Raw genomic sequence first — 27548 nt, 5'->3', positions numbered from 1 at the left:
TGTTTTGCAATATACAGCGTATATCAATATTTTGTTCTTCTTTTTGTATTTCTTCCTTGTGCGCCTTTATCTTTAATATAACTAATGATATAACAGCTGGAAGGTTAAATTTATTTGAATGTGTCAACAAAACAATTATCCTGCAAATATAGATTAATATGATGTAATTTCATTTCAGGCTTTCCTTTACCAAATAAAAGTGATTCCCCCCCCCCCCTTCTTTGTTATTTAAAAACGGAACACTCTTATGACCTGTCCAACATACATGTATACTTGTTTTATATGAATGATCTCTTCATTTGTCTTTTGCTTTTCTTCTTGATATAGAATTATGTATATCTTATGTAATTATGTATATTTACATGTATGTATTATTCCTTCAAAAGAAATTTGATTTCTTTTGGTAATCCAAAGGCATTATTTGATAGTTTCCTTTTTTGTGTGTTCCTGCAAATGAAATGAAATAGAATAAATGTAGTTAAGAAAAGAAATAACGGAACACTTTGATTCATTTCCAGATTTTGTATGAGTTTAAATGAAAAATTCACTGCACCTCATCTCCTGTTGCTACTATGAACTGTAGCCTACATGTACATGTACACTGTAGAATGAAGTAAGAGATGGTTTAAGAACGAACGGAAGAGATAATAATACTGACTACTGGCGCTGTATCAGTGACACCAATCAGCTTATAGTTCCATTCAGACAAGAGGACATTCATATACGAAAAATTGTATAAAGAAACGTTGTACAAAGAATCATCGTATAGCGAAAAGGATCTTAACCTTTGGGTAACTACGGTGAACATGTACATGTACATCATATAAAGAAACTGGTTTTGACGAGGTCATTTGCGTGAAAGCTGGCCAACTATTAGTGCAGGCTCACAATAAGCCCTGTCTAGCTATTAGAAGTGCAGACTTGAACGGAAGCCTGATTTTTCATGGGTTTTTATATGAAATGATCTCAAACATGCATTGCACTGCATAAAACAATGTTAAATACAACATTCAAACTATACATTTTTTGTTAGTACTTATCATATATTAAACAGGTGTCATACAGTAAATTTTGGTAGTCTGAAAGGGGATTTACTCTCATCCAACCAAACCTCCTGAGGAAAAGCTTTCATCAGATTAGCCCCAAAAGTTATTTTCCTCTCCTTCTTCACAATTCCTAATTCCCAATCTCAATGCCTACCCAGGCATGCATGTATATCAAATGAATTCTCTCTACCATGGAAACCACGGTCCCCACAGACTCAGCCTACTCGCTTTCATCTCTGAATTGCCCGAAAGCAGCGAGATGTTGTCACCCTTCTTTTATAAGGATGGAGACATAACAAAAGGCAACCTTGTTTCAGTTATTTTATTTTTTACTCTTCTTCATTTTTCAGCTTTGCAAATGTTGATTCAGACAGCGTCTTGTGTTTTGTTTTAATTTCAATTTCCCTTCCGCTTTGGCCCTTTGGGCCTACCTATCTTCATCCTGGTCTCAAAATATGTGTCTCCTTTTTAGTTGTAACCTCATTTAAAGCAAGGACAAAAAGAGACAAAGAGAAAGGAAAGAAGTTGTTTTCTTCATACAAAATTTTCTTGTCAGGTTTCATCTATTATCTTGTTTAGTTCTACTCCTACTAGTTATGTAAGTGTACTGCAAAAAGAAATATCAAATCACTAATTGAATGGAAGAAAAAAATAACATTCATTGCCTTACTTTTTTAAAAATAAATTATAAGAATTTCAAAAAAGATAAGTTACAGATTGGACTGCTTGTGGTTGAAGAGAAAGTTCCTGATTTTGACAATACCCTATGATCTAATGAAGATATTAACCTTGTGTTCATCCGACTCATTATGTTGGCATGGCTGGCATGAACACATTCAATTGCAGGAAGCATTTCGTTTGGATCATTTCCAGATGTCTGCAAAAATGAATAATTCTGATCTTTTTTTTTTTTTGGGGGGGGGGGTGGGGAGGGGGGCTGCTTAATATTATTCTTGTTTTTTAATTCTTAAATCAGATTCATAATACAGAATCCATTACACACGTCTCGTTCATGTATAGTTTAGTACCCATACTAGCTTCAACAAAAGTAAAATAATGCATGAAATATTGAGCTACAGTATTACCTCTGATCTGCCTTGGTTTCATTGCATAAAGAAGAGAAGAGAAGAAAAAAGGGAGTGGCACCACTTTTGATTCATTCTCGGATTACTTGATGATAATGATATCATTTCTACTCTTCATTGCCACCGCAGTACAAGCAGACTGTGTGTTCATCGTAAACAACTACTGTATAAAGTATACCCACGTTTAGTTGGCGGGGTGTTGTTTTGTTTTTGAGATTTATCCACTATGCTTATAATGCATGTTTGCAGTGCATTGTTAGCTTATTGATAAATCAACAACCCAACCATTCACGGAAAAAACAACCTAGTGAAACAAAAATGGTTTATACCACAGATTGTAAATATTTGCATGTATGGATATACATGTACATGTACATGTATACAGCTGGCTATCGAAAGGTTTCTAAACGATTCAGAGTTGCACATTAAAGTACCCTGTATGGTATACCGTACTCTCCATGCAATAAAAGAGTAATTCTGAAGCATAATATATAATGCATGCGCAGTTTTCCACCCAGACAGTCCATTATGTAGTTCCAGAGTTACATTCACATTATATGAAGAGCATTACATGACTCATCGCTTTTGCCCATCAATGCTCCTCTGCATGTTACATCAACATGATAAAACTTGCATCAGCTTTCCTCTGCAATGTTTTGCATGGAACATATTAAGTTCATCAGGTATGTCACATGTGATGTGGTATACTGCCTTTTACAAACAATTGAAAAAGAATAATATCATAATTAGAAGAGACAGCAGTGCCAAACAAATGTTTTATGTGTCAATGAATGGAATATAAAGATGAATATTATTGATGAGTGCAACAAAGATCTAGAAACCAACAGTTGCATTAAATATAGAAATGAAAAGAACACATACTAAATGTTCATGTACAAATGTACGTGTACAACAGTATTGTATTTCAGTTTGGGTGTTTTACAGCATTACATGTATTAAGAGGACAATGTTTTGAGTAGAGTCTCTTCCAAAATAATCCTCTTAAATGATGCTTAATCAGATTACTTAAGAAAATAATACCATTGCTTTTTAATAGGATCATGACTTGATGCTTTCCTATACATGTACAGTACATGTATAATTACAGGTCTTACACTCAGAGATCTTACTAATTGTAAAAGGAAGATAAATCGATAACATTGGTGATAAAAATTATCTAATTCTTAACCTTAGCCAGGCAACCTCAAAACTGACTCAGGAAAGCCAACTTTTCAAGATTTCAACAGAGTTCTTCTGCATAGACCTTCAGCAAAAAGTGGGAAGCCCTGTCTTTAAGATGCAAAATAAATTTGATTCTCCTTCAACGAAAGAAAATCATTTAAAAATACATTGGCAATATTGTCATGTACATGAATTAAATCTCATATTTTTACCATTTATGAAAGTGGATTCACGACATAATTGCTTTCTTCAAGAAAGGAAAAGGAGGACAGTAAAACGTCATCTACCTTTTTTTCACATTTATAACTTTTAAAAATTCCCTATTTATGATCTTATTGAATGGAGGACTGTTTAGAACATAATTTCAAAATTCCCTCTAATACTCCCCCCAATAAATATATACCGGTACGCACTATACCACTGCTACGGTACTTTCATTCATAAAGCGACGGATAGATCGATAAAGCATATACACATTGCACTAGCATGCTTCATTTCACATCGCATAATTCTATTTGCATGAAATTATAAGTCAAGCAAAAAATTTGCCAATGCATTAGTATAATGCAGACATCATACATGTACTGTACATGTAGGGTGTAGACGTGCGATATAATGCTGTACAGCTTTCAGAGGGTAGCCAGAATGCAATCAATATGAATTTAGCCTGGTAAATTACAAATTGGAGACCAGCCAGCAGCCTCTGTTGGTTCATTTTGTCTGGGAGGTAATAATTACTTAGCAGGCACAAACTGTTTTGGGTCGCTGTGCGTAACAGTGTCTGCACTGTGAGACTACATGTAGGCTGACAGCGTACATCGTACAGTTTATAGCTGACACAGCCAGAGACTGAAAGAGCTAGGCTCTTCTCAAGACTTAATTAATTTGGTAAAGTGTCAAATTAGAGCCAGTTCTTGAAGACGAGATAATGTCTCTTCTCTACAACCCTTGTAAAAATGCTGAATAGAGTCTGAAACTCAAGACTACAGTAGTCATCTTCCAAACCCAACTTCCGAATCTGCTTTTATTTTATTTGATAGCAGACCATTGTCATATTCATGAAAGTTAATCCCTAGATAAAAAGGATAGCCTACAATGTATTTCTCCAATGAGGCAAAAGCTGAGATTTAAAAAGGCTTAAATGCATGTACTGTAAATACACAACAGAAATAAATATAAAACTTACATTGTGATACATGTAGTACAGTGTACATGTGTAGGTCTACAGAAACCAGTATCGTAATTTTGACTACCGGTACTACACAGCAGGGAACATTCCACAATCCTCATGGATATTTTGGTCTAATATCGTTTCATAGATTTCCTTACAAACATGTACAGTGGGTGTTCATAACCTACAGTTAAAGTCTACAGGCCCTTCCGCCTGGGGGAGGTTCTAGAAATGCATGGAGTATAATAATAATAAATAATAAATAATAATTGAATTTATATAGCGCCTTAATAAACAAAAATAAAAATCAATCCAATGAATATAATAAATGTTCCTGACATGTCATTCAGACATAAATATTTTCTATTCATATCAAATACAATGATGATAATATGAGGTGCCCGTGTTTTTTGACAGAATCATTTTGAAGAAGAGGCAATAAATGCAGTCACGCTCTACATGTTACATGAACAGTTAACAATTAAATTATTCATGTTTTTCGTGTTATTCATACTTGGATGAAAGGTGGACTAGTTGAATTACAGCCTCTATTGAATACTTTTAGATGTAAGCTTCAATATGTCACATTCTTAAGAATTGACATTTTGGACAAATAATTTTTTCACATTCTTAACAAAATACAAAACGTTGTTAAAGGGCATGAATAATGTAGTTTTTAACTTTACGTACACATACAGGCCTACATGTACATGTAAGTAACAGGATCATGACATCGATGTAAGGCCAAACGCACACTATACGACCCGTCGGTGACTTGATGGCAATTGTATTATATAAATATCTAAATAAAAATCCCTTTCCTGATTTACATGTAGGTCTAAATAATGATAAAAATGCTTATAGAATTTTAGTTTATTTAGTGTATAAAAGCCACATCGTCTTCAACTCTTAGACAATCACATTACTAGACCAGCCTTACATCACTACAATTTTGAGCCGATTTGAAATACATCTATTGATATTTCACATTTTAAAATGTTCATATCAAATGTTAACTGCAAATTCTTCCTTCTTCCAGTGTACGCCAGGCCTAAGAAGGGAAAAAATATACCGTTCAATGTGGGAATGATAGGTGAGAGGAGAGAAGAGAAAACAAGGATGAAAGCAGGTGTGCATTGTCAAGTAGTGAACTCTTCCTTGAAGGCATGTATTGTAGTTGAATATATACAGGTACAATCAAAGAGATACCAGTTTACAGACCTACAAATTTAATGTCCACATACATGTACGTACTACATGAACATGTATCATTTCAATTTGCCCAATATTTTACAACTCAACTGAATTCATGATAAAGCAGGAGTTCTATAAACCGATTAGTTCTCATTTTCACCGTCCTACCTCCCTCTCTCATTCTCCCTCCCCCATTCGCTCTTGCCCCGCAACCTTGCATACCCCCCCCCCCTCCTTATTCTCTTTCCCTCTATCATCTCTTTCTTCACTCCCTGCTCCATTCCCTGCTCCTCCGTCCTCCTCTCTCTTCATCTTCCATCTCCCCCTCCCTCTTTCTTCCTCCCTCCTCTCTCTCTCTCTCCCCCTTTCTCCTCCTTCCACACTTTCCCCTCTCTCCCATTTTCTTTGTCACTCTCTAAATAATCTCTCTTCTCTCTCTCTCTCTCTCTCTCTCTCTCTCTCTATCTCTCTCTCTCTCTCTCTCTCTCTCTCTCCTTAGAACCACAGTGTATCTACTGTACTGAAGGACAAGAGCAGCAGCATAAATTTTCCCTCCCAGACATCACACCTAATTTGTATGGGTTCATAACAACTCAATCGATCACGGCCTGAGAGGGGAACGACTCAGGGAAAGATCGTTAAAATGTAATAAGAGTTGAGAGAAAGAAAGCCTGCATCACCTTGCTTTCTTCCTCTTATAGACACCGGATGGGGGGAACAAAGGGAGAAAACATGCAGAACAATTGAAATAGAACCTGACAGGAAAGGCGATTGGCCAGTAGGCCTGTTTGACTTTACAAGAAAGTCATGAAAGGTTTTTTTTAAGGAGCTCAGCATAATGAATACTTGTACATTCATGACATTGTATTTGAGGCCTCAAAGACAAAATTTAATTTTTATGAAAAATCACAGAGGATAAGATTTTATCACTTCTATTCACCTTAGGAATAGCAAAGTATGTACATGTACATGTACATGTATGTATCTCATTTATACATGTATGTACAAAAATAAATGCACATTTATGCAGTCGTAACCCATTTCCTACAAATCGAACCCTCCCCCTCACCCTACCCTCTCCCCAATTAAACTGTAAGGTCACCCCCCCCCCTTTACTTAGCTGTTGTCTTCCTTACCAACAAATAATGTACTTTTCGCCTTAGATGATTTGGAACAAGTAATCAGCTTTCATACATCTAAAAGCCATCGCGGAACACTACTAGGCCCTAAAGACTTTTATCGGCACGGTACTGGCAAGCCGCTCAATTTCCATGATGGAAAAGGAACATAAAAAATGAAATACTACCCTTTTCAATCCATTCCCGTGAGGCCTGAGAGGTCTGTGCTACCCATTTTCACCTGTAAGGCAGATTTGCATCATATACTGTACAGCATAAACAACAAAATGGGCCCACATTTCAAATTGAGAGGAAGGTGACTCTTCACTACTATCATGAAAATAGAAGACAATCTGCTTTTATTTGAGTCTAACATATATCTAGTTGCATGTTTATGACATACATTTGTAGTTTTTGTACGATACCGGTACGTAAAAACAGCCTTCATTACAAATCAAACTTTAGAGAATGTAAATGGATGGCAAAAAACATTACCGGTACTTCTTTTGAGAAAAAAAATCTCCTAAACAATTAAAGATAAAAAATGCAAAATTGCAAACCTCTATTTATTTACTCCTACACAACGGATTTATGCAGGTTGACTATGTACAAGAATGAACATGCATGTACATGTACTGTACAGGTATGTGTTACTTTAGAAAAGAAGCCATTCAGCCATGTCCACAATGTAAATATGAAAATAAATATTTACATACATTGTACACGTACATGTATGTACTTTGATCATCATACTGTACATGCATTGTAAGCCAACGTATCATTTATACCAGATCAAACAAAAACAGAATGTTTAATTTACATCTTGTCAGTTCTGTTTCTCTTATAAACTGGTTATTTGTTTGCATGTTTTTTATTTGTGCGTGTTTGTGTTATTTCTTAGAAAACTACAAGAACATTAATCACATTGCTACCCAGAAATTATTTTAAAATCTGTCCATCTTGACTGTTGTATAAATTATACACATTTATTTTATCTAAAATACTACAAAGAAAAGATTCTTTGCAGCGAAAATATTAGATTGTGAAGTTGTAGCGAGTAAACAAAGTTTACAAAAAAAGCACAAAAAATGCTTCCTTCACTGTATCATGATTAAATTCTGCATACAACTGTGTTTTATCTTATCTATTTGAAGAAAAAAAGCAAGTTTTGTTTGTAGTGAGTAAAAAGAAACAAATTATGTCCCTCGACTCCAATTACCGGTAGCCAGTAATAAGAGTACACCATCACCCACCACCGTGTGCAGAATCAGCTTAGCAAGTGAAAGTAATATACAAATGCGTATACAGTCAAACCTGCTTTAGTGACCACCTGCCTAAAAAGACCACAGTTTTAGTTTCCCTTGAAAATGGTTTGTCATTGAAACATGTAATGAAGGAAACTGTCTACAAAGACCATTTTTTGTGTTTCCCTTGGGCGGTTGCTAAAGACAGGTTTGACTGTATCTGTGAGCCAATGTGTTCAGCAATCTACGGTACCCATAAACAATTCAGTAATGCCTAAAAATAAAAGATATTCTATTGCCCTTTAGGTGCCAAAACATGGGCCAGTCGGTCAGAAATCTTCTTCTTTTTCTTCTTTTTTTCTCCCTCTTTGGCCAGATATTTCTCAGTTTTGAATGCTGTAATATTTTTTTTTCTCTTAAAAAACGGTAAAAAAAGAAAAAAATGTTGAAAGCCGACCGTAGATTTCAAGATTTTTGGGTCGGTCGCAAAGGGCAATACAACATCTTTTTTTTTTAGGCCTAATGGCCAAACAGTAGCACTGGCAGGGTTGCCGAGATGCATCTGTGTGTATGGTCCATCAAGTATCAATGGCCGTTTGCAATAATGGTGCCATCACTGCCAGAGTACCCTCTGAGGGTTTTATTTTCAATAACTCCGAAAATCTCTTCATCAGTAGTTTCAACGAGCGTACAAACTGTGTATGTACATGTACATACATTGTACATGATACTGTATCCTGCAATGAACACACTGGTCAGTGGGTAGTCATAAACTCAGAAAAACCCTAACATACAATACCGCCCAGAAGTTATTGGGCATGCGGGATCGTGTTTCACGATAGGAGGTTAGCGTGATTGTAGACGGGTTTTATCGTGTTTTTATCGTGAGAAACATCGTGATTTGTATTCATCTCTATCATGATTTTTTTCCTCAACTTGATCAACTCGCTAAATCCCCGATGCATATCGTGATATTTTCTTTTAGTTTGTTATTATCACGATAGAACTGCGCACAGCATGCTGTATTTATACGCTTGCTGAGCCTGCGCATCCTCAAACATACCGATGCGCGCTTGCCACTGACGTCACAATCACTTGATTATTACATCACAAAAGCGTGAATGAATGCTCTTTTCATTCCATGCATAAATACACGAGACAATGTGCTACGGGGAATGTTTGGGATTGCGCAAGCGGAGAGAAAAGTTATCCGATGAGAGAAGTGCAGAAACCAAGAACCAGGTGTCTAATTGGCCTTTCCCACGATACGACATCTTTTTTTTTTGATTGGGGAGGGGGGGGGGGGGGGGGGGGGGGGGGGGGGGGGGGGAGGAATGTTTGGGATAGCTCATATCATGGCAGAGGAGATCCGAGAGTATATCAAAAGTTAGACCGAAAGCTTCAGTCTCTAATATCGACGGCTATTCCGCTTATGTTTAATCCGAGAAAGACTTGTCGTTAACATTATTTGTTGTGCAGCCATCTTGATTTGAGTTAATGAATGCTCTTTTTTTTCCGGACGTCCGATACCTACATGTGCGTACGAGTCAGCACGGCTTGACCCGGTGATATTTTGATATTCATAAACGCGTGATCTAATTCGCCTAAATTTTGCCATTGCAATTACTTGATTAAAATTGTAAGAATTTTAAGAAATAAACATACTTTCTTATGTCCGATTTATTGATCGGTAAATTAGATCTAAATAAGGAAAAACGGGAAGAAAAGAAAGGCTCACCCCCCCCCCCCCCCCCCCCCCCCCCCCCCGTCGTGCGAGCCGTAAGGGTCACCGTCTGTGTATGAGCATGTGGAATGTTGACAAATGTAAGATTTATCAAAGAGTAATGACCCATATCAGACGGTTATTTCTGTCTAATCGAGAGTATTTATCATTACATGTACATATCAGATCTAATATGTGGGTAGAATCTTAGAATTCATGGATAAATGCGGCTGTTATTTCTAGAAGAATTATGTGTATGTTGTGAGATTTTCAGGAAGGCGTGAATAATTAAGGGAAGAGGAGAGAAGAGGCGGAGGGGTACCGTTACCGTTAGCGTGACAGGGAAAGAAAAGAAAGAGGGAAGGGAGTGAAGAGTGAAATATATCCGACAAAGATAATTAAGAGAGATAGAGAATTGAAAATTAACAGAATAAATAAAGGATCCGTAACTCCAAATAATAAAAAAAATATTATTATTTTATTCATTCATAATACCAATCGGTTGACCCTGTCCCTACACATTACAAATTTTGCCACAGACCGCAAACGGCATTTTCATAAACCAGTATTATCAAAAACAAAAGCAACGCGATCTCGATCAGCCAATGTACCTCGTGGTCCACAAAGTAGTTGAAATTTGATATGTAGTGCGCGCGCTCAGGGATTCCCGGAATTGGAAAACCCCTCGATCTCGATCTCCATTTTATGACATTTAAGCTAAACACATGTACACACACCTGGGTTGGCAAGCTCCCGTAATCAAAATTGGAGTAATACATAAGGAAATAACAAAGAAATACACGAGGATTGAGGACAAAATATAAAATGATAGAAAGAAATCTAAGAAAAACATAAATTATTAAAACACATTTACGAAGGAATAAACCAGAAGAATGATTAATAATGATAATAATAATAATAAATAATAACGGCTTAACAAAGATCTACATATGGTAAGAAATAAGGATAAACAAAAAAAAAATGATTGATCGAATTGATAGCAAGAAAAACAAGGAATTAAACAAAGGGGCCCGGTGATTGTGCAAGGGGGTAATTCTCCTTGAACCGTAAGGAACAAGCGAAGGGAATACATACACATATTTATATTTCGAGAAAAAGTAAAACAAAGAAATAAAAAAACAGAAAAGATGATGAGGTAAAGATTAAATAAAATGCACGCGCTTATAGTTTTCTCTCGAAGGTTCAATCATCACTACTATGATCACGTGATCTTACGGCGCGAACATGATCTGTTTATACTAACTTCTGAGATAACCACATGCTGCCAGACACCTTGACTCCAAACCCATTGTTTAGAAACACTTGAAACACAATATGAAATGTACGCAAGCTCTCTTGTCATTTAAACATTCAATTCATTGGCGAAAAAATTAGAATTTCCGATTGATGAAGTTCTCTGCTTGTTTCGTCTGTCTATTTGATTTTATTTTTAGATTTACTCTTCTTCCTTTTCCCCTCCTTCCTTTTCTTTTCTTCTCCCCTCCACCCCCCCCCCCCCTGCGTCGCCAATGATACGAGTTTGCTTTTAAAATTATCATTTATTTTATATCCGATTGCGAAGCAGCAAACCATAAATGAATTGAATGCAAAATCAGGCAAATTAATTATAAATATTATTAGCGCGAATAAACGTTAGAGGGACTAGAACAGGATTATTATTGTAAAAATGTCCACAAAAATAAAACACAACTTCGCGAATGATAGTGATACGGGTCTGCTTTTAAAAATAAAATCTATATCATATTCTAATGCGAAGCAGCAAACCATGAATGAATCTAAAAGGTTGAAAGGTTTGTTTTAATTCTTAATCTTAAATTGACTAACTATCTCTTAACAAATAATTGCGAATGTTAATCAAAGCCAAAGGCTGGACATACGAGAACATAATGAAATGCATCATCTTGTACTTTGAGATCACATATGGAACACAATTCTACAATTTCTAGAGGCTGACTTTAGTGACGGTCAGGTGCAGACGGCAGGGCAGCTTACCATTACCACGTCGATATTTATAAAGAGATGTTCTATCACTGAAATCCAACTTTAACATATATTCTTCCAAACCGATTACCTGTTTAAAAATTCTGTAATTGAAACATGAACTTCATGAACTTCATCGTTCCAGTTTTGCAAATCAATGTCATTCAATCTACGATCCAACTTTTTTTCTTCCTTTCCAACATCCTATTTTTTAACATCGCCATCGTACAAAGTAATTATAAATGATAAAAAGAAAAAGAGGTGTGAATGACCTAGTTTTCAATCTTCGGTTAAAAATGTCATTGAATGTTATCTTTGTTATTTACGATGTGTCTATGGCACGCCTTTAGGGAAACAAATTAATATATGCGACACTTTCAAAAAATATATTTCACTCAAATGTATATATTCGACACTTTCAGAAAATATTTGACAAGTTTTATTTGACAAGAATTTTATTCGACATAAATTTCATTCGACACATTGTTCGTCAAAAATTGTATTTGTCAACAAATTTATTCAACAAAAATTTTATTCGACACAAATTTTATTCAACACAAATTTCATTCGACAAAAAATTTATTCGACAAAATTTTATTCGACAAAAATTTCATTCGACACAAATTTCATTCGACACAAATTTCATTCGACACAAATTTTATTCGACAAAAATTTTATTCGACACAAATTTCATTCGACACAAATTTTATTCGACAAAAATTTTATTCGACAAAAATTTCATTCGACACAATTTTTTTTCAACCAGAATACATGCGATACTTCACACCACTAAACCTGCACCGTGCACACCCGCGCAACAGGCGCGTTTACGATACGAAGACTATAGATCCACGTCGCGGCCTATAGCCTCTGGTCAATGAACAGTGGGTTTGGATTGTTTGAGGGTGATGAGAGATGAGAAGAGGGAGGGCAACGTCATGTAGCCTGGATGGTTAGGGGCTTGTTGGGGGGCGTTAAGGGTAATTAGTGTCTATTACCTACTTTGTTCATTTACTATATAGATTGTTTTAGGGTGATACAAATGAAGGTGTGGGCATACTGATGTATTCACCCCGGGTAAAGAGCTATTGGATGGGGGGGGGGGTGGGGGGGGGGAGGTACGTGGAAACGAAGTACTATTATACACTCCTTTATATTCCAATAACGCCACCCCCACCACCACCTCTATCCCCTATCCATTCAATTCCAGTCTACATCACTATGCCCTCCCTCTTCTCATCATCCTCATGCAAACAATCCTACCCACTGTTAATAATTGATAAAGTAGGTAATATACTCATACATATACTGTATACATACTCTTTTGAAAGCAGGCCATTGAACTTCAATGCAATTCCATGTATTTCTCCACAAATGCCAAACATAGGAAAATACATAAAATCAAATACATACATGCAATAAAACGACTCCAATTTATGTTTGAAATAGAAACAAATCAGCAAAGGTAGAAAGGGTAGTCGAGGACTACCCCCCCCCCCCCCAATAATAATAACAAATTATACAATCAAAAGTAAATATAAAGTCAAATGATGAGGTGGTACCAATAACTAAGAAAGAAGAGGGAGAACATATCAAAGACGGGGGGGGGGGGGGGGGGGGAAGTGCCTCCGTGAATGTTTAAAAACAATTAATGATGGATTACTTGAGTACTGGAATAACCTTAACTTAGCCTCAATGAATACAATGAAGGACGATTTATATCAGGTGGAACATGACTCCATAACATATAGGCGTTCCGTTTTTGTAAGAAAGTCTTAGCTATTATGGGTATATATGAAAACTAATACATTTCTTGCCATATAGAGTTCTGTATAAAAAGGTCATCATAGACAGGTGGCAAGTTGTTATATTTTTTTTTACTGGAACATGAATTGACCGAGCTGCATTAACATTTAAAATATTCATCCGTTTTAATAGGGGTGCAGTATGTGCACAACCCCCCCCCCCCACAAAAGTAGGTCTGTAGATTCAATAACCAGCGTGTCACGTGCGTCTTATATACACATGTGCATGTAGAGCTGTTGACTGTATAGTTAGGAACTAGAAATAATAAAAACATTTCTTTTTTAAACATCACTTTATTGTTCAATCTTGCACAACAAAGGAGAAGATACAAAAGCCCCGGACAATTCCATTTTACTGGAAATGCAGGGCATTAAAAGTACATAGTGTATAATGTTATATAACATCAACAAAGTAAAAGTATAGGATAAGTTGATGGCCTGCCGGAGCCAGCTAGCCCAGCTACATGTAGCTATGTAGCTGCGCTGCATGCCTAGACTACCTACATGCCGGTGCGTGGGTCCGACCAGAGGCTATAGGCCTTCCTAGTCTTTGTACCGTAAACGCGCCTGTTGTGTAGTTTGCAGGCACAAACCCTGGTCAGTCTTAAAAGAGAGTCTGCACTATAAGACTACCATAGGCCATGTACTATAGCTGCTCCTGACACAACCAGTAGGTAGCTGGGCTAGGCTTCTCTCAAGGCACAATTATTTTTTAATAAAGTGTTAAATTAGGGCTGTACTTGCAGACTACCTGTTGCGCGCTGCACGGTTCAGATGGTTGTGTAAAGTAGCGCATGTATTCTGGTTGAATAAAATTTGTGTCGAATAAAATTTGTGTCGAATGAAATTTGTGTCGAATGAAATTTCGTGGCATGCATTATGTATGGAACGCCGAATAGCTCCTTTGTTGAATACATCTTTTTCATTGAATACCTTTATTGTTGAGTAAAAAGTAAAATAATTCCTTGGAATAATATTTTTGTAGAACAAAACAAAATGTGCCAAATAAGATTTTGTCGAACTAAATTTTTGTCAAATGAAATTTTGTCGAATAAAATTTTTGTTGAATAAAATTTTTGTTGAATAAAATTTTTGTCGAATAAAATTTGTGTCGAATGAAATTTGTGTCGAATAAAATTTTTGTCAAATAAAATTTTTGTTGAATAAATTTGTTGACAAATACAATTTTTGACGAACAATGTGTCGAATGAAATTTATGTCGAATAAAATTCTTGTCAAATAAAACTTGTCAAATATTTTCTGAAAGTGTCGAATATATACATTTGAGTGAAATATATTTTTTGAAAGTGTCGCATATATTTATTTGTTTCCCTAAAGGCGTGCCATATGTGTCAGCCGAGGGGAGCCAGCTCTCAACGCATGTGGCAGACATAATCCTACTGTTTATTTCTCAAAAGTAAATGTACGTAAATGTCTCCCTTAGTATGATTTCGCTAGCCTGCGCTCCCATCAAACATTTTTCTTTCTCTCTCTCTCTCTCTCCATTCTATTACGTCTATGCTCTCTCTCTCTCTATTACGTGTAGTCCCCCCCCCCCCCCCCCCCTCGTGAAGATATTAGTGGGATTTCCTCTCGTCTCTCTTGCTCTCCAAATACGTAGGTCCATGCTCTCACCCTCTTCTTTGTCACATTTCTCCACCCATGAACGTTTTCGTCTAGTGTCGATGAATAAGGAGTGGAAGTAGAAAGGTGTACGGAAAATAGACTAACGTATTGGTGTCTTGCCTACTTATATTTAGTCAACCCTGTTAAGTAGATAATTATCCATTTTATTTTTTTATTTTTTTCCCATCCTGACCTCGATCATAACTCCTTTCCTTCTCGAATAATATCTTCATCTATCTCCAGCTCAACACTACCTCCCTCTCAATTATCTCTCTCTCTCCTACATGTTTTCCTGTTAATTCAACTCTGGTCTAATCCACACTCCGAAGACAGTTACAGTAATTGATCCATGCCATTTTTACAGATTTTATTATTTATCAATCATCCAATGCCGTCGACTAAAAATGTTTATTTACGCGTGTTTTGGTAACCTTGGTTACTAGTCCACCTGGCAACTTTTACGCGTGGCCAGTAGGCAAGAATGTCCATGATTGGACGTTTTCTTTTTTAGGGGTGGAGACCCTTCTTACGGCAGTCTTGTCAGTGATACTGATAGGACAAATGAAAGAATCTGATCGCGTGCGTGTTTTCTGAAGCGACGATCTTGGGAATATTTTTATTTTATTTGGTGGAGGTTGAATTGAATTGAATTGAATTTATTCACCACTTTCATGGTTGTGGAATGAGATACGCATATCTGGAGTAGGCGAACAGAAATATGGCAGTGAAAATGAAAGGTATTGTGCTCACAATTATAATTTCAATGAATGCAAATCATGCAAGTTTTTGCAACTTGAATATAGTTAGATCTACTCGTTGCTTCACCGCATCAGTACCCGATGCTTATCCGCGCCCAGTGTCAGTGATTTAGCGACGGCTTTTACTAGTATTTAACTGTGTGTAATGTTTACTCGTGAATACTTTCTATTGTGACGTAAACAAAGACACATACGGAACTGCGCGTACAAATCATACATATCAAGACTTAGCGCGCGCGATGAGCAAGACATGCGCTTGCAGAGAGGGCATGACTTGACTAGTTGCAAATACGCGCACCACCATGAAACACGATAGACTATCGGGGGATTAGGCGGGTTACACGCATCCCCCGATAGAGGAAATCATTCACTAGTGTGCAAATTATCGTGATTTTTATCGTGATTCTATCAGTATTTCATCGATATTTTATCGTGATTTTATCGTGAAATACCCATCGGGGAAAACCCGCCCCGCAAAAACATGCCCAATAACTTCTGGGCGGTATTGTAACATGCAAGTTTAACAGTGTTCCTGGACATGTATACATGTATGGTGGTACCTACAGTGTACATAAATACCTGTCATTACTTATTCAAAAGTCAAACATTTTCTAAATCAAGCATTTCTAATTTCAGGTATTTTTCCCCAATTGTTCCCCAATTGTTTTATTTTGTACTGTACAGGTCACTGTTGACTGCCATGGTTTTGGTCCCTTGTTTTTCATTATTCAGTATCTGCCGGTATTTGAGTTATGTAAAATGTGGGGATACGGCCTTGTACATGTACATATTTGTTTTCATGAGTGGTTTTAATTTTGTTCTTTCTTTTAAATCCACTGATTCCACATGATTGAATGAAGCAAAAAAACAAAACAAAAACACTTAAGAGAATGCACAAAACCCTCTTTTACTCTTTGTTTATACATCGTATGAGATTCTTTTCAGCTTTGACACTTTCACATTAAATTTTGGTCCTCGGGCATTTACCTTACAATTTTAATTTGTTATAAATAATACTGTAAAAGTAAAAAGGGAGTGAAACAACAGCCAACATTCCGCACTTGAAAATGGGCTACGTGTACCAACTACCAATATATGCCTATATCACTTTTATCCTGCTGTTGTTTTCTTACTTGCTGAAGCATGGAGGTATTGTGTGTGAAACCCCTGGCTTTGGTTCATTAGATAACATCTGCAGAATATGTATACTCATTAAATGGCATATTATCGGCGATTGCCATCTGAAGGGAACTACAGCAATTACTGAACCATGCTGCTAATGGCCAGACTAATGTTTTTACGATGCGTTCACAAGATGACGATGAGTAGAGGAAAAGGTTATGGCTCCAGGGAGTGTTTCACAAAGACTAATATCGACTTTAAGTTGGACTTAACTATGGCAGGCCATTCATGCCACTGTTTGCTCTCACTATTTACTGGCATTTGTCTCTCAAGGGACGTACAAATCGTGGTCACAAATCTAAAGAATTTACCTTTTTTGATAGTTCATTATTGAAGGAAAAAATATTATCTAAAGATCATAATTAAGAGACCAATTGTGAAAGTAACCAGTGGCATGAACAGCCTGCCATAGTTAGGTCCAACTTAAAGTTGATCTTAGTCTTTGTGAAACATCCCCCTGTAGGGTGAGAAGCTGTCTCCCCAGTGAAGTTATCTTTACAGAACTCTACTTGCTGAAATTACAGACAGCTTTACTAAACAAAAGAAGATTTCTGTATTGAGTGTATTCTAATGAAGAAAAAAAATTGCTGGTATGCTGTTTCTTTGAATAATAAATACAAAATGAAGTTAATGAACAATACCAATATTCTCACTGATCCTTTTAGATGAATTATGCTACATGAACATGGCTAACTGGCTACTATGTGTACGTGTACATGTGTATGTTTACTACTATACAAGAGTGTACCCGAACATAAATCTCAAGAAAGGTTTTGAAATTGAAAGTCACCAGTTTTTCATTGAACAGAGCCTACAAAAAGCCCATTACATGTTCTCATATCTAGATGCATGTACGTATTTTGTATTTTTTAATTTTGCACATGTACTGTAAATGTACAAGTACATGTATGTGGTAAAGCTATTTCACTTACCATTATCTTTTGCTCTACCACAAATGTTGGTCAGATTTGATAATACCGGTATATGGGGGGGGGGGGGGGGGGAATCATTTTGAAAAATTCCACATTACAATTAGAAAGTGAAAATTACTGTTTTGTTATTATACTGATTTTTTTAAATTTCAATTCATTTCATTGAAATGTACATACTACATTACACATAAGAAAAGAAGAAAAACGCACCTCTCCTTCTGACTCTCCTCCACCATGATGTGACCGCCTATCCAGATCCCTCTCTCTATCATCATACTCCTCTCTCGACTTGTGCACAGCTCTCATCAACTTGATCCTATCCGGCAGCTTCTGCACTCCATAATCATCTTCCAAATCATCCTCCGTCAGGGCACGGAAATGACCAAGGGTGAAATCATTCGGGAAATACTTGAGGTACGACTCCAGTCCATTGTGGTGAAAAAATAACTGGAATGGGGCGAGAGGTTTAGGAGGGGTGGGGCTGGTAAGAGGGCTGGGGTAACTTGCAGGTGGCCCCACCTCCTCCTCCTCCTTCAAATCCATCATTTCAAGACCAAGATCAAAAAATCCATCTTGACAATCATATCAGTACAAATAGGGCAGAGGGGATTTGTTCTTCATGAGATTTTCCCCACTGTTGTATGACTACGAAGGCTGTGAGCCAACTTTTTAAGAAAGTAACAAGATAACTGCTACATGATGAAACTACACAAAGTCTAGAAACACAGGGATAGTCAGATCTCAGCTCTCAAGAAATCTCATCAAATGTCACTTCAGTCAGCATCCAACCTGTGTGTATGAAAGGGTAAGGATTAAAATTCATACAACTACCGTAAACAAAAATAATATAACCTAAAATTGTTGAAAATGTTCTTGAAAGACCCCAAGAAAGGGATCGTTTTCAACTCATTTTGTCAAGTTTTAATAGACCATATATACGTAGGCCTATATATTGATAATAATAATACCGGTAGGCATTTCTATAGCGGCGTCTATCTAGAAATTCCATTCCGAGGCGCATTTATTATTACCCCGACTTTAGCAGTGGCAAGAAAAAGTGGTCTCTAATCGTCTAGATCTAATAATTGTCAGTTAGCCTGAAGTTCCCTTAAAGGTACTACCGGATATGTCCCATTTGAAGGCCTAAAAAATGAAAAGGTTAAATTCCAACAGCATATGAAAGACAATACTAATTTAGAACTTTCCTCAGAACGAAAGTGCTTGAAAAAGGCTTTTAGTGGGAAAATAACGACCATTAGTTGTCAAATCGACTCGAGTGATTGCAATCACCTAAGTTATACTAGTCTGATTTTCAGACTCTTTTACCGAATGGTCGTACGTTTTGTGATGCACAAAGATTCAATCAGTTTAATTTTGGCCATTACAAGTAGTGGGTTATTGATGTAGACAAATGCTCATGTACCTGTTTCAGCTCATGTTATGCAACTATTACCAAAGAAAAAAAAAGATGTCAATCAGTCACTCATTGGTGTCTGACAGTGAAGTTTAGAAGGTAAACAGGTTTTCTTGCATAATTTGAATACTAGGACACTGCTAATGTTTAAATTTCACAGATAGGACATATTACATGTACATGACATATTCATAATTCCTGCAAAGTTCTATAGAATTTGATGTTGGCTGCAAAAGGGAGATTGCGATATCTCCAAAATGCTTCGACAATAATTTTTCTAGTTGAACCAATTTGTAGTAAAACAAGGGAAACGCTCTCGGCAGTCTTGCCTACATTACACAATTCGATATGATGAAAAATTGAGAATGGGACATTATTTATAGGCATGGTGGCCCATTAGCAGGCCCAAAAATTGAAATCCTCTGTACTTAATCAGCATTTTGAAGTGAATATTTACAAAGAATCATCCGAAAAATTATTTACTATTATTTCTACCAAGATTAATAACTTTCATGAAATATGAACAGATGACAAAATTGATTCATTATATCTCATATCAAGTTGTGAAAACAAAATCCAAGTCTACTGACGTAAAATGAAAATATGCTAAAAAATTCGAAATCTTGATGTTGATGCCACAACATAGTTCAAGTCTGTTGACCTGGATTGACCTTTGACCTTGACTTTGTGACCTGAATTCTAGTCACATGATTGGGGATACTTGATAACCCTATAGTCCAAGTTTCATTGACTAAAAACTTATACTTTGAAAATTATATCAAAAATTCAAAAACTTAAAGGGATCCGGTAACTTTGTCTCAGATTCTGAAATAAAATTCTGGATTTAGCTCATGATGCAATAGGCCTAATTATAAACCTTAAGGTCAGTCAGGAACCCCACAACTTTTACAAGCCGATCGCCTGTCTGATTATCAAGATATTTATGATTGGAATTACAAATTTTAAAAACCGTTCGCCTGACGGTTTTCATAACACTACAATACCGCCCAGAAGTTATTGGGCATGTTTTTGCGGGGCGGGTTTTCCCCGATGGGTACTTCACGATAAAATCACGATAAAATATCGATGAAATACTGATAGAATCACGATAAAAATCACGATAATTTGCACACTAGTGAATGGTTTCCTCTATCGGGGATGCGCGTAACCCGCCTAATCCCCCGATAGTCTATTACCCTTTTCACATCTACCAAATATTGCTTAACCCCGGGAAATAGGTGGGGCTAAGGGGGCTCTTAGCCCCACCAATTCCTTCCTTAGCCCCACCAATTACCCGGGGTAATTTTAGCCGGCTTTCTGTTCACATTACGTTTTGCCAAAGTGGGCTAACCCCACAAATAGTACGGGACTATCTGGCCCTGCAAAATAGCAGGGTTAGCCGGGCAATTGCGGGGTTAGCCGGGCAATTGTGGTGCTAAGCTGCGTAGTGTGAATCCGAACCGGGCTAAGGAGAAGCGGGGCTAAGCAACAGCCAATCACAGACAGCGTGGTCGTGTGGTCGTGAATTTGCATTTATCGCGCGCTATGCATGCAGTTCACGTTACGCATGCATGCTCTCTGTATTGACGTTTAGTCTTTTACGAGGCAGAGGTCATTATGAAAAAATCTTTATTATAAAATTGATTAAAAAAATAGTGAAAGAACATGTAGCTCATAATTTTTTATTGCATTTATCATTATCAGTCATATTTACGTAGGTAAATTTATCAAGTGAATTGGATGAAAAATGGGTAATTGATTTGTATCGGTAAAATAATAAAGGGAAAACGCTTTGCGCAAGGCTGGATAACACAACACGAGCGAGCTAAAATTATGCGCGGTAGCAAAAGCATTAATATTCATGAGCTATCGAATAGTCCGGGGCTAAGGCGAACGTAGTGTGAATCGCGTGAAATTTCTTAACCCCGGCTAAGCACATAGTCCGGGGTTAAGAAAATAGATGTGAACAGCAAAAAAAATAGTATGGGGTTAAGGATAGTATGGGGTTAAGGATAGTCCGGGGTTAAGAAAAATAGATGTGAAAAGGGTATATCATGTTTCATGGTGCGCGTATTTGCAACTAGTCAAGTCATGTCCTCTGCAAGCGCATGTCTTGCTCATCGCGCGCGCTAAGTCTTGATAATTTGTACGCGCAGTTCCGTATGTGTCTTTGTTTACGTCACAATAGAAAGTATTCACAAGTAAACATTACACACAGTTAAATACTAGTAAAAGCCGTCGCTAAATCACTGACACTGGGCGCGGATAAGCATCGGGTACTGATGCGGTGAAGCAACGAGTAGATCTAACTATATTCAAGTTGCAAAAACTTGCATGATTTGCATTCATTGAAATTATAATTGTGAGCACAATACCTTTCATTTTCACTGCCATATTTTCTGTTCGCCTACTCCAGATATGCGTATCTCATTCCACAACCATGAAAGTGGTGAATAAATTCAATTCAATTCAATTCAACCTCCACCAAATAAAATAAAAATATTCCCAAGATCGTCGCTTCAGAAAACACGCACGCGATCAGATTCTTTCATTTGCCCTATCAGTATCACTGACAAGACTGCCGTAAGAAGGGTCTCCACCCCTAAAAAAGAAAACGTCCAATCATGGACATTCTTGCCTACTGGTCACGCGTAAAAGTTGCCAGGTGGACTAGTAACCAAGGTTACCAAAACACGCGTAAATAAACATTTTTAGTCGACGGCATTGGATGATTGATAAATAATAAAATCTGTAAAAATGGCATGGATCAATTACTGTAACTGTCTTCGGAGTGTGGATTAGACCAGAGTTGAATTAACAGGAAAACATGTAGGAGAGAGAGAGAGATAATTGAGAGGGAGGTAGTGTTGAGCTGGATATATAGATGAAGATATTATTCGAGAAGGAAAGGAGTTATGATCGAGGTCAGGATGGGGAAAAAAACAAATAAAATGGATAATTATCTACTTAACAGGGTTGACTAAATATAAGTAGGCAAGACACCAATACGTTAGTCTATTTTCCGTACACCTTTCTACTTCCACTCCTTATTCATCGACACTAGACGAAAACGTTCATGGGTGGAGAAATGTGACAAAGAAGAGGGTGAGAGCATGGACCTACGTATTTGGAGAGCAAGAGAGACGAGAGGAAATCCCACTAGTATCTTCACGAGGGGGGGGGGGGGGGGACTACACGTAATAGAGAGAGAGAGAGAGAGAAAGAAAAATGTTTGATGGGAGCGCAGGCTAGCGAAATCATACTAAGGGAGACATTTACGTACATTTACTTTTGAGAAATAAACAGTAGGATTATGTCTGCCACATGCGTTGAGAGCTGGCTCCCCTCGGCTGACACATCGTAAGTAACAAAGATAACATTCAATGACATTTTTAACCGAAGATTGAAAACTAGGTCATTCACACCTCTTTTTCTTTTTATCATTTATAATTACTCTGTACGATGGCGATGTTAAAAAATAGGATGTTGGAAAGGAAGAAAAAAAGTTGGATCGTAGATTAAATGACATTGATTTGCAAAACTGGAACGATGAAGTTCATGAAGTTCATGTTTCAATTACAGAATTTTTAAACAGGAAATCGGTTTGGAAGAATATATGTTAAAGTTGGATTTCAGTGATAGAACATCTCTTTATAAATATCGATGTGGTAATAGTAAGCTGCCCTGCCGTCTGCACCTGACCGTCACTAAAGTCAGCCTCTAGAAATTGTAGAATTGTGTTCCATATGTGATCTCAAAGTACAAGATGATGCATTTCATTATGTTCTCGTATGTCCAGCCTTTGGCTTTGATTAACATTCGCAATTATTTGCTAGGAGATAGTTAGTCAATTTAAGATTAAGAATTAAAACAAACCTTTCAACCTTTTAGATTCATTCATGGTTTGCTGCTTCGCATTAGAATATGATATAGATTTTATTTTTAAAAGCAGACCCGTATCACTATCATTCGCGAAGTTGTGTTTTATTTTTGTGGACATTTTTACAATAATAGCTCCTGTTCTAGTCCCTCTAACGTTTATTCGCGCTAATAATATTTATAATTAATTTGCCTGATGTTGCATTCAATTCATTTATGGTTTGCTGCTTCGCAATCGGATATAAAATAAATGATAATTTTAAAAGCAAACTCGTATCATTGGCGACGCAGGGGGGGGGGGGGTGTGGAGGGGAGAAGAAAAGAAAAGAAAGGAGGGGAAAAGGAAGAAGAGTAAATCTAAAAATCAAATCAAATAGACAGACGAAACAAGCAGAGAACTTCATCAATCGGAAATTCTAATGTTTTCGCCAATGAATTGAATGTTTAAATGACAAGAGAGCTTACGTACATTTCATATTGTGTTTCAAGTGTTTCTAAACAATGGGTTTGGAGTCAAGGTGTCTGGCAGCATGTGGTTATCTCAGAAGTTAGTATAAACAGATCATTTTCGCGCCGTAAGATCACGTGATCATAGTAGTGATGATTGAACCTTCGAGAGAAAACTATAAGCGCGTGCATTTTTTTTAATCTTTACCACATCATCTTTTCTGTTTTTTTATTTCTTTGTTTTACCTTTTCTCGAAATATAAATATGTGTATGTATTCCCTTCGCTTGTTCCTTACGGTTCAAGGAGAATTACCCCCTTGCACAATCACCCCCTTTGTTTAATTCCTTGTTTTTCTCGCTATCAATTCGATCAATCATTTTTGTTGTTGTTTATCCTTATTTCTTACCATATGTAGATCTTTGTTAAGCCGTTATTATTTATTATTATTATTATCATTATTAATCATTCTTCTGGTTTATTCCTTCGTAAATGTGTTTTAATACTTTATGTTTTTCTTAGATTTCTTTCTATCATTTTATATTTTGTCCTCAATCCTCGTGTATTTCTTTGTTATTTCCTTATGTATTACTCCAATTTTGATTACGGGAGCTTGCCAACCCAGGTATGTGTACATGTATTTAGCTTGCATGCAAACTGAATGTCATAAAATGGAGATCGAGATCGAGGGGTTTTCCAATTCCGGGAATCCCTGAGCGCACGCACTACATATCAAATTTCAACTACTTTGTGGACCACGAGGTACATTGGCTGATCGAGATCGCGTTGCTTTTGTTTTTGATAATACTGGTTTATGAAAATGGCGTTTGCGGTCTGTGGCAAAATTTGTAATGTGTAGGGACAGGGTCAACCGATTGGTATTATGAATGAATAAAATAATAATATTTTTTTTATTATTTGGAGTTACGGATCCTTTATTTATTCTGTTAATTTTCAATTCTCTATCTCTCTTAATTATCTTTGTCTGATATATTTCACTCTTCACTCCCTTCCCTCTTTCTTTTCTGTCCCTGTCACGCTAACGGTAACGGTACCCCTCCGCCTCTTCTCGCCTCTTCTCTCCTCTTCCCTTAATTATTCACGCCTTCCTGAAAATCTCACAACATACACATAATTCTTCTAGAAATAACAGCCGCATTTATCCATAAATTCTAAGATTCTACCCACATATAAGATCTGATATGTACATGTAATGATGAATACTCTCGATTAGACAGAAATAAATAAATAGTCTGATATGGGTCATTACTCTTTGATAAATCTTACATTTGTCAACATTCCTCATGCTCATACACAGACGGTGACCCTTACGGCTCGCACGACGGGGGGGGGGGGGGGGGGGGGGGGGGGGGGGGTGAGCCTCTCTTTTCTTCCCGTTTTTCCTTATTTAGATCTAATTTTCCGATCAATAAATCGGACATAAGAAACTATGTATATTTCTTAAAATTCTTACAATTTTAATCAAGTAATTGCAATGGCGAAATTTAGGCGAATTAGATCACGCGTTTATGAATATCAAAATATCACCGGGTCAAGCCGTGCTGACTCGTACGCACATGTAGGTATCGGACGTCCGGGAAAAAAAGAGCATTCATTAACTCAAATCAAGATGGCTGCACAACAATAATGTTAACGACAAGTCTTTCTCGGATTAAACATAAGCGGAATAGCCGTCGATATTAGAGACTGAAGCTTTCGGTCTAACTCTTGATATACTCTCGGATCTCCTCTGCCATGATATGAGCTATCCCAAACATTCCTCCCCCCTCAAATAAAAAAAAGATGTCGTATCGTGGGAAAGGCCAATTAGACACCTGGTTCTTGGTTTCTGCACTTCTCTCATCGGATAACTTTTCTCTCCGCATGCGCAATCCCAAACATTCCCCGTAGCACATTGTCTCGTGTATTTATGCATGGAATGAAAAGAGCATTCATTCACGCTTTTGTGATGTAATAATCAAGTGATTGTGACGTCAGTGGCAAGCGCGCATCGGTATGTTTGAGGATGCGCAGGCTCAGCAAGCGTATAAATACAGCATGCTGTGCGCAGTTCTATCGTGATATAAAGGAAATATCACGATATGCATCGGGGATTTAGCGAGTTGATCAAGTTGAGGAAAAAAATCATGATAGAGATGAATACAAATCACGATGTTTCTCACGATAAAAACACGATAAAACCCGTCTACAATCACGCTAACCTCCTATCGTGAAACACGATCCCGCATGCCCAATAACTTCTGGGCGGTATTGTACAGTCTATTGGGGAAAATGAGTATGGTAAAACCGGTCACTCAAAGATTTTTACTTTTTTGAGGCACTTCTTGATCATTTTGAAGCGCAATTTTTTTAGGGCTTCAATATTACACCATATCACAGACACTGATAACACGTAGGGCCGTGTATCTCAGATTTAACATTGTTAAACGATCCCTTTAACCTTAGGTTAAGTTTTTAATGTTGACGCCGCCGCCGTCACCGGAAAAGCGGCACCTAGTCTATGTCTCGCTTTGTTGCTACGCAGGCGAGATAAAAACTTTGCCGTCCATTTGGTAATATTAAAATAATTGAAAAAATAAATAAATTTGTGTTGAATATGAGAAACCATAGATCAAATAGGCCTATCACATTTTGTGATTTTGTAATAATAGTATAGACTAGATCTAGATCTATCATTCTAGATCTAGACCTAGATCTATGTTCTAAAAATATGTCCGCAAACTTTACCACGTTTACCTCGTCACTCTCTAGATCTACTCTAGTCTTAACCATCTTCTTACTTAGGCTAAAAGTGTCTGTAGCTGTGGCTTGAGTTGAAGAGATCTTAAGATTGCACCTCAAATGCAGGCGAACTGGGTGACATCAATTCAATAAGGTTAAGGAATAGATCTACCCATAACTTTTAACTGTTTTCGAAAAGACAACTGTAGCTAGCAGCGAGCATTGCCGAGCAGTGCATGGAGGTCACACACGCCGCGCCGAGCCCGACGTTGTTGCTGTTGCCAGAGCGAGAGTACTGGTGGCGCACTATTCTATGCTACTTACACTGCTGTCTGTGCTTGTGTCTGTGACACGCAGCTGTGCCTATTTTTGGCAAGGCACGCGCCTGCATTTACGCCGATATATTTCATATGTAAGTCTAAAACAAACGTAATTCAATTAGTAAAATAAATAGAGAGGAATAGGAACTAACAAATAAGTTACTTACGTCTAACTTTCAACAAAAATGATTTTTACATCATCCTGAATACATCATGAGCATCATCACACCGACCCTCTACCTTTTCTCGAACCTAGTATACGGGTCGATTCGATACGGTTCGGATTATTTGAAAGATTAAGCGATCAATATTATCCGGACCTTTTTTTACTTGATGACCCATTGCAAATATAGGGATGATACTGAATTGCTGCAAATACAAATACTGTTGCCGCTTTCAATATATTATTACTATTTTCATTAAAACATTAAATTTACAAAATTAGTTAATCATAGACAATTTAGAATATCTAATTTTTATTTCACTATTTTATTTCAAGCCATTAAAAAAAAAGTATACCTATAAAAAGTGGACGTTCCTCAGCATCCGAGTTAACCCGGATCCCTCTGTTGGATTTACTTGCTCTGAGCTAGCTAGCTCTCTGTGCATGCGCTATGCCGCAGCTGATCTGATGATCATGAGCGAGTGTGGTATCCGGAATAATGATATTACTTTGTACA

General features: G+C 37.1%; 1 protein-coding gene across 1 annotated transcript; it reads right to left on the bottom strand.

The window, feature by feature from the left end:
* Window positions 1-256: 256 nt before the first annotated feature.
* On the bottom strand, window positions 257-27137 carry LOC115928619. Its single transcript, XM_030996107.1, has 3 exons — window positions 27036-27137; window positions 18278-18856; window positions 257-447 (listed from the first exon to the last, which is right to left on the bottom strand). Exons 2-3 carry the CDS (start codon window positions 18611-18613, stop codon window positions 418-420), a joined length of 366 nt encoding a protein of 121 aa, XP_030851967.1. The 5' UTR covers window positions 18614-18856; window positions 27036-27137; the 3' UTR covers window positions 257-417.
* Between the last annotated feature and the right edge of the window lie 411 nt (window positions 27138-27548).

The sequence above is a fragment of the Strongylocentrotus purpuratus genome, unplaced genomic scaffold, assembly GCF_000002235.5.
Source record: "Strongylocentrotus purpuratus isolate Spur 01 unplaced genomic scaffold, Spur_5.0 spur5_scaffold_3, whole genome shotgun sequence".
Classification (NCBI taxonomy): Eukaryota; Metazoa; Echinodermata; class Echinoidea; order Camarodonta; family Strongylocentrotidae; genus Strongylocentrotus; species Strongylocentrotus purpuratus.
This window is presented reverse-complemented; position numbering and strand designations above follow the sequence as displayed.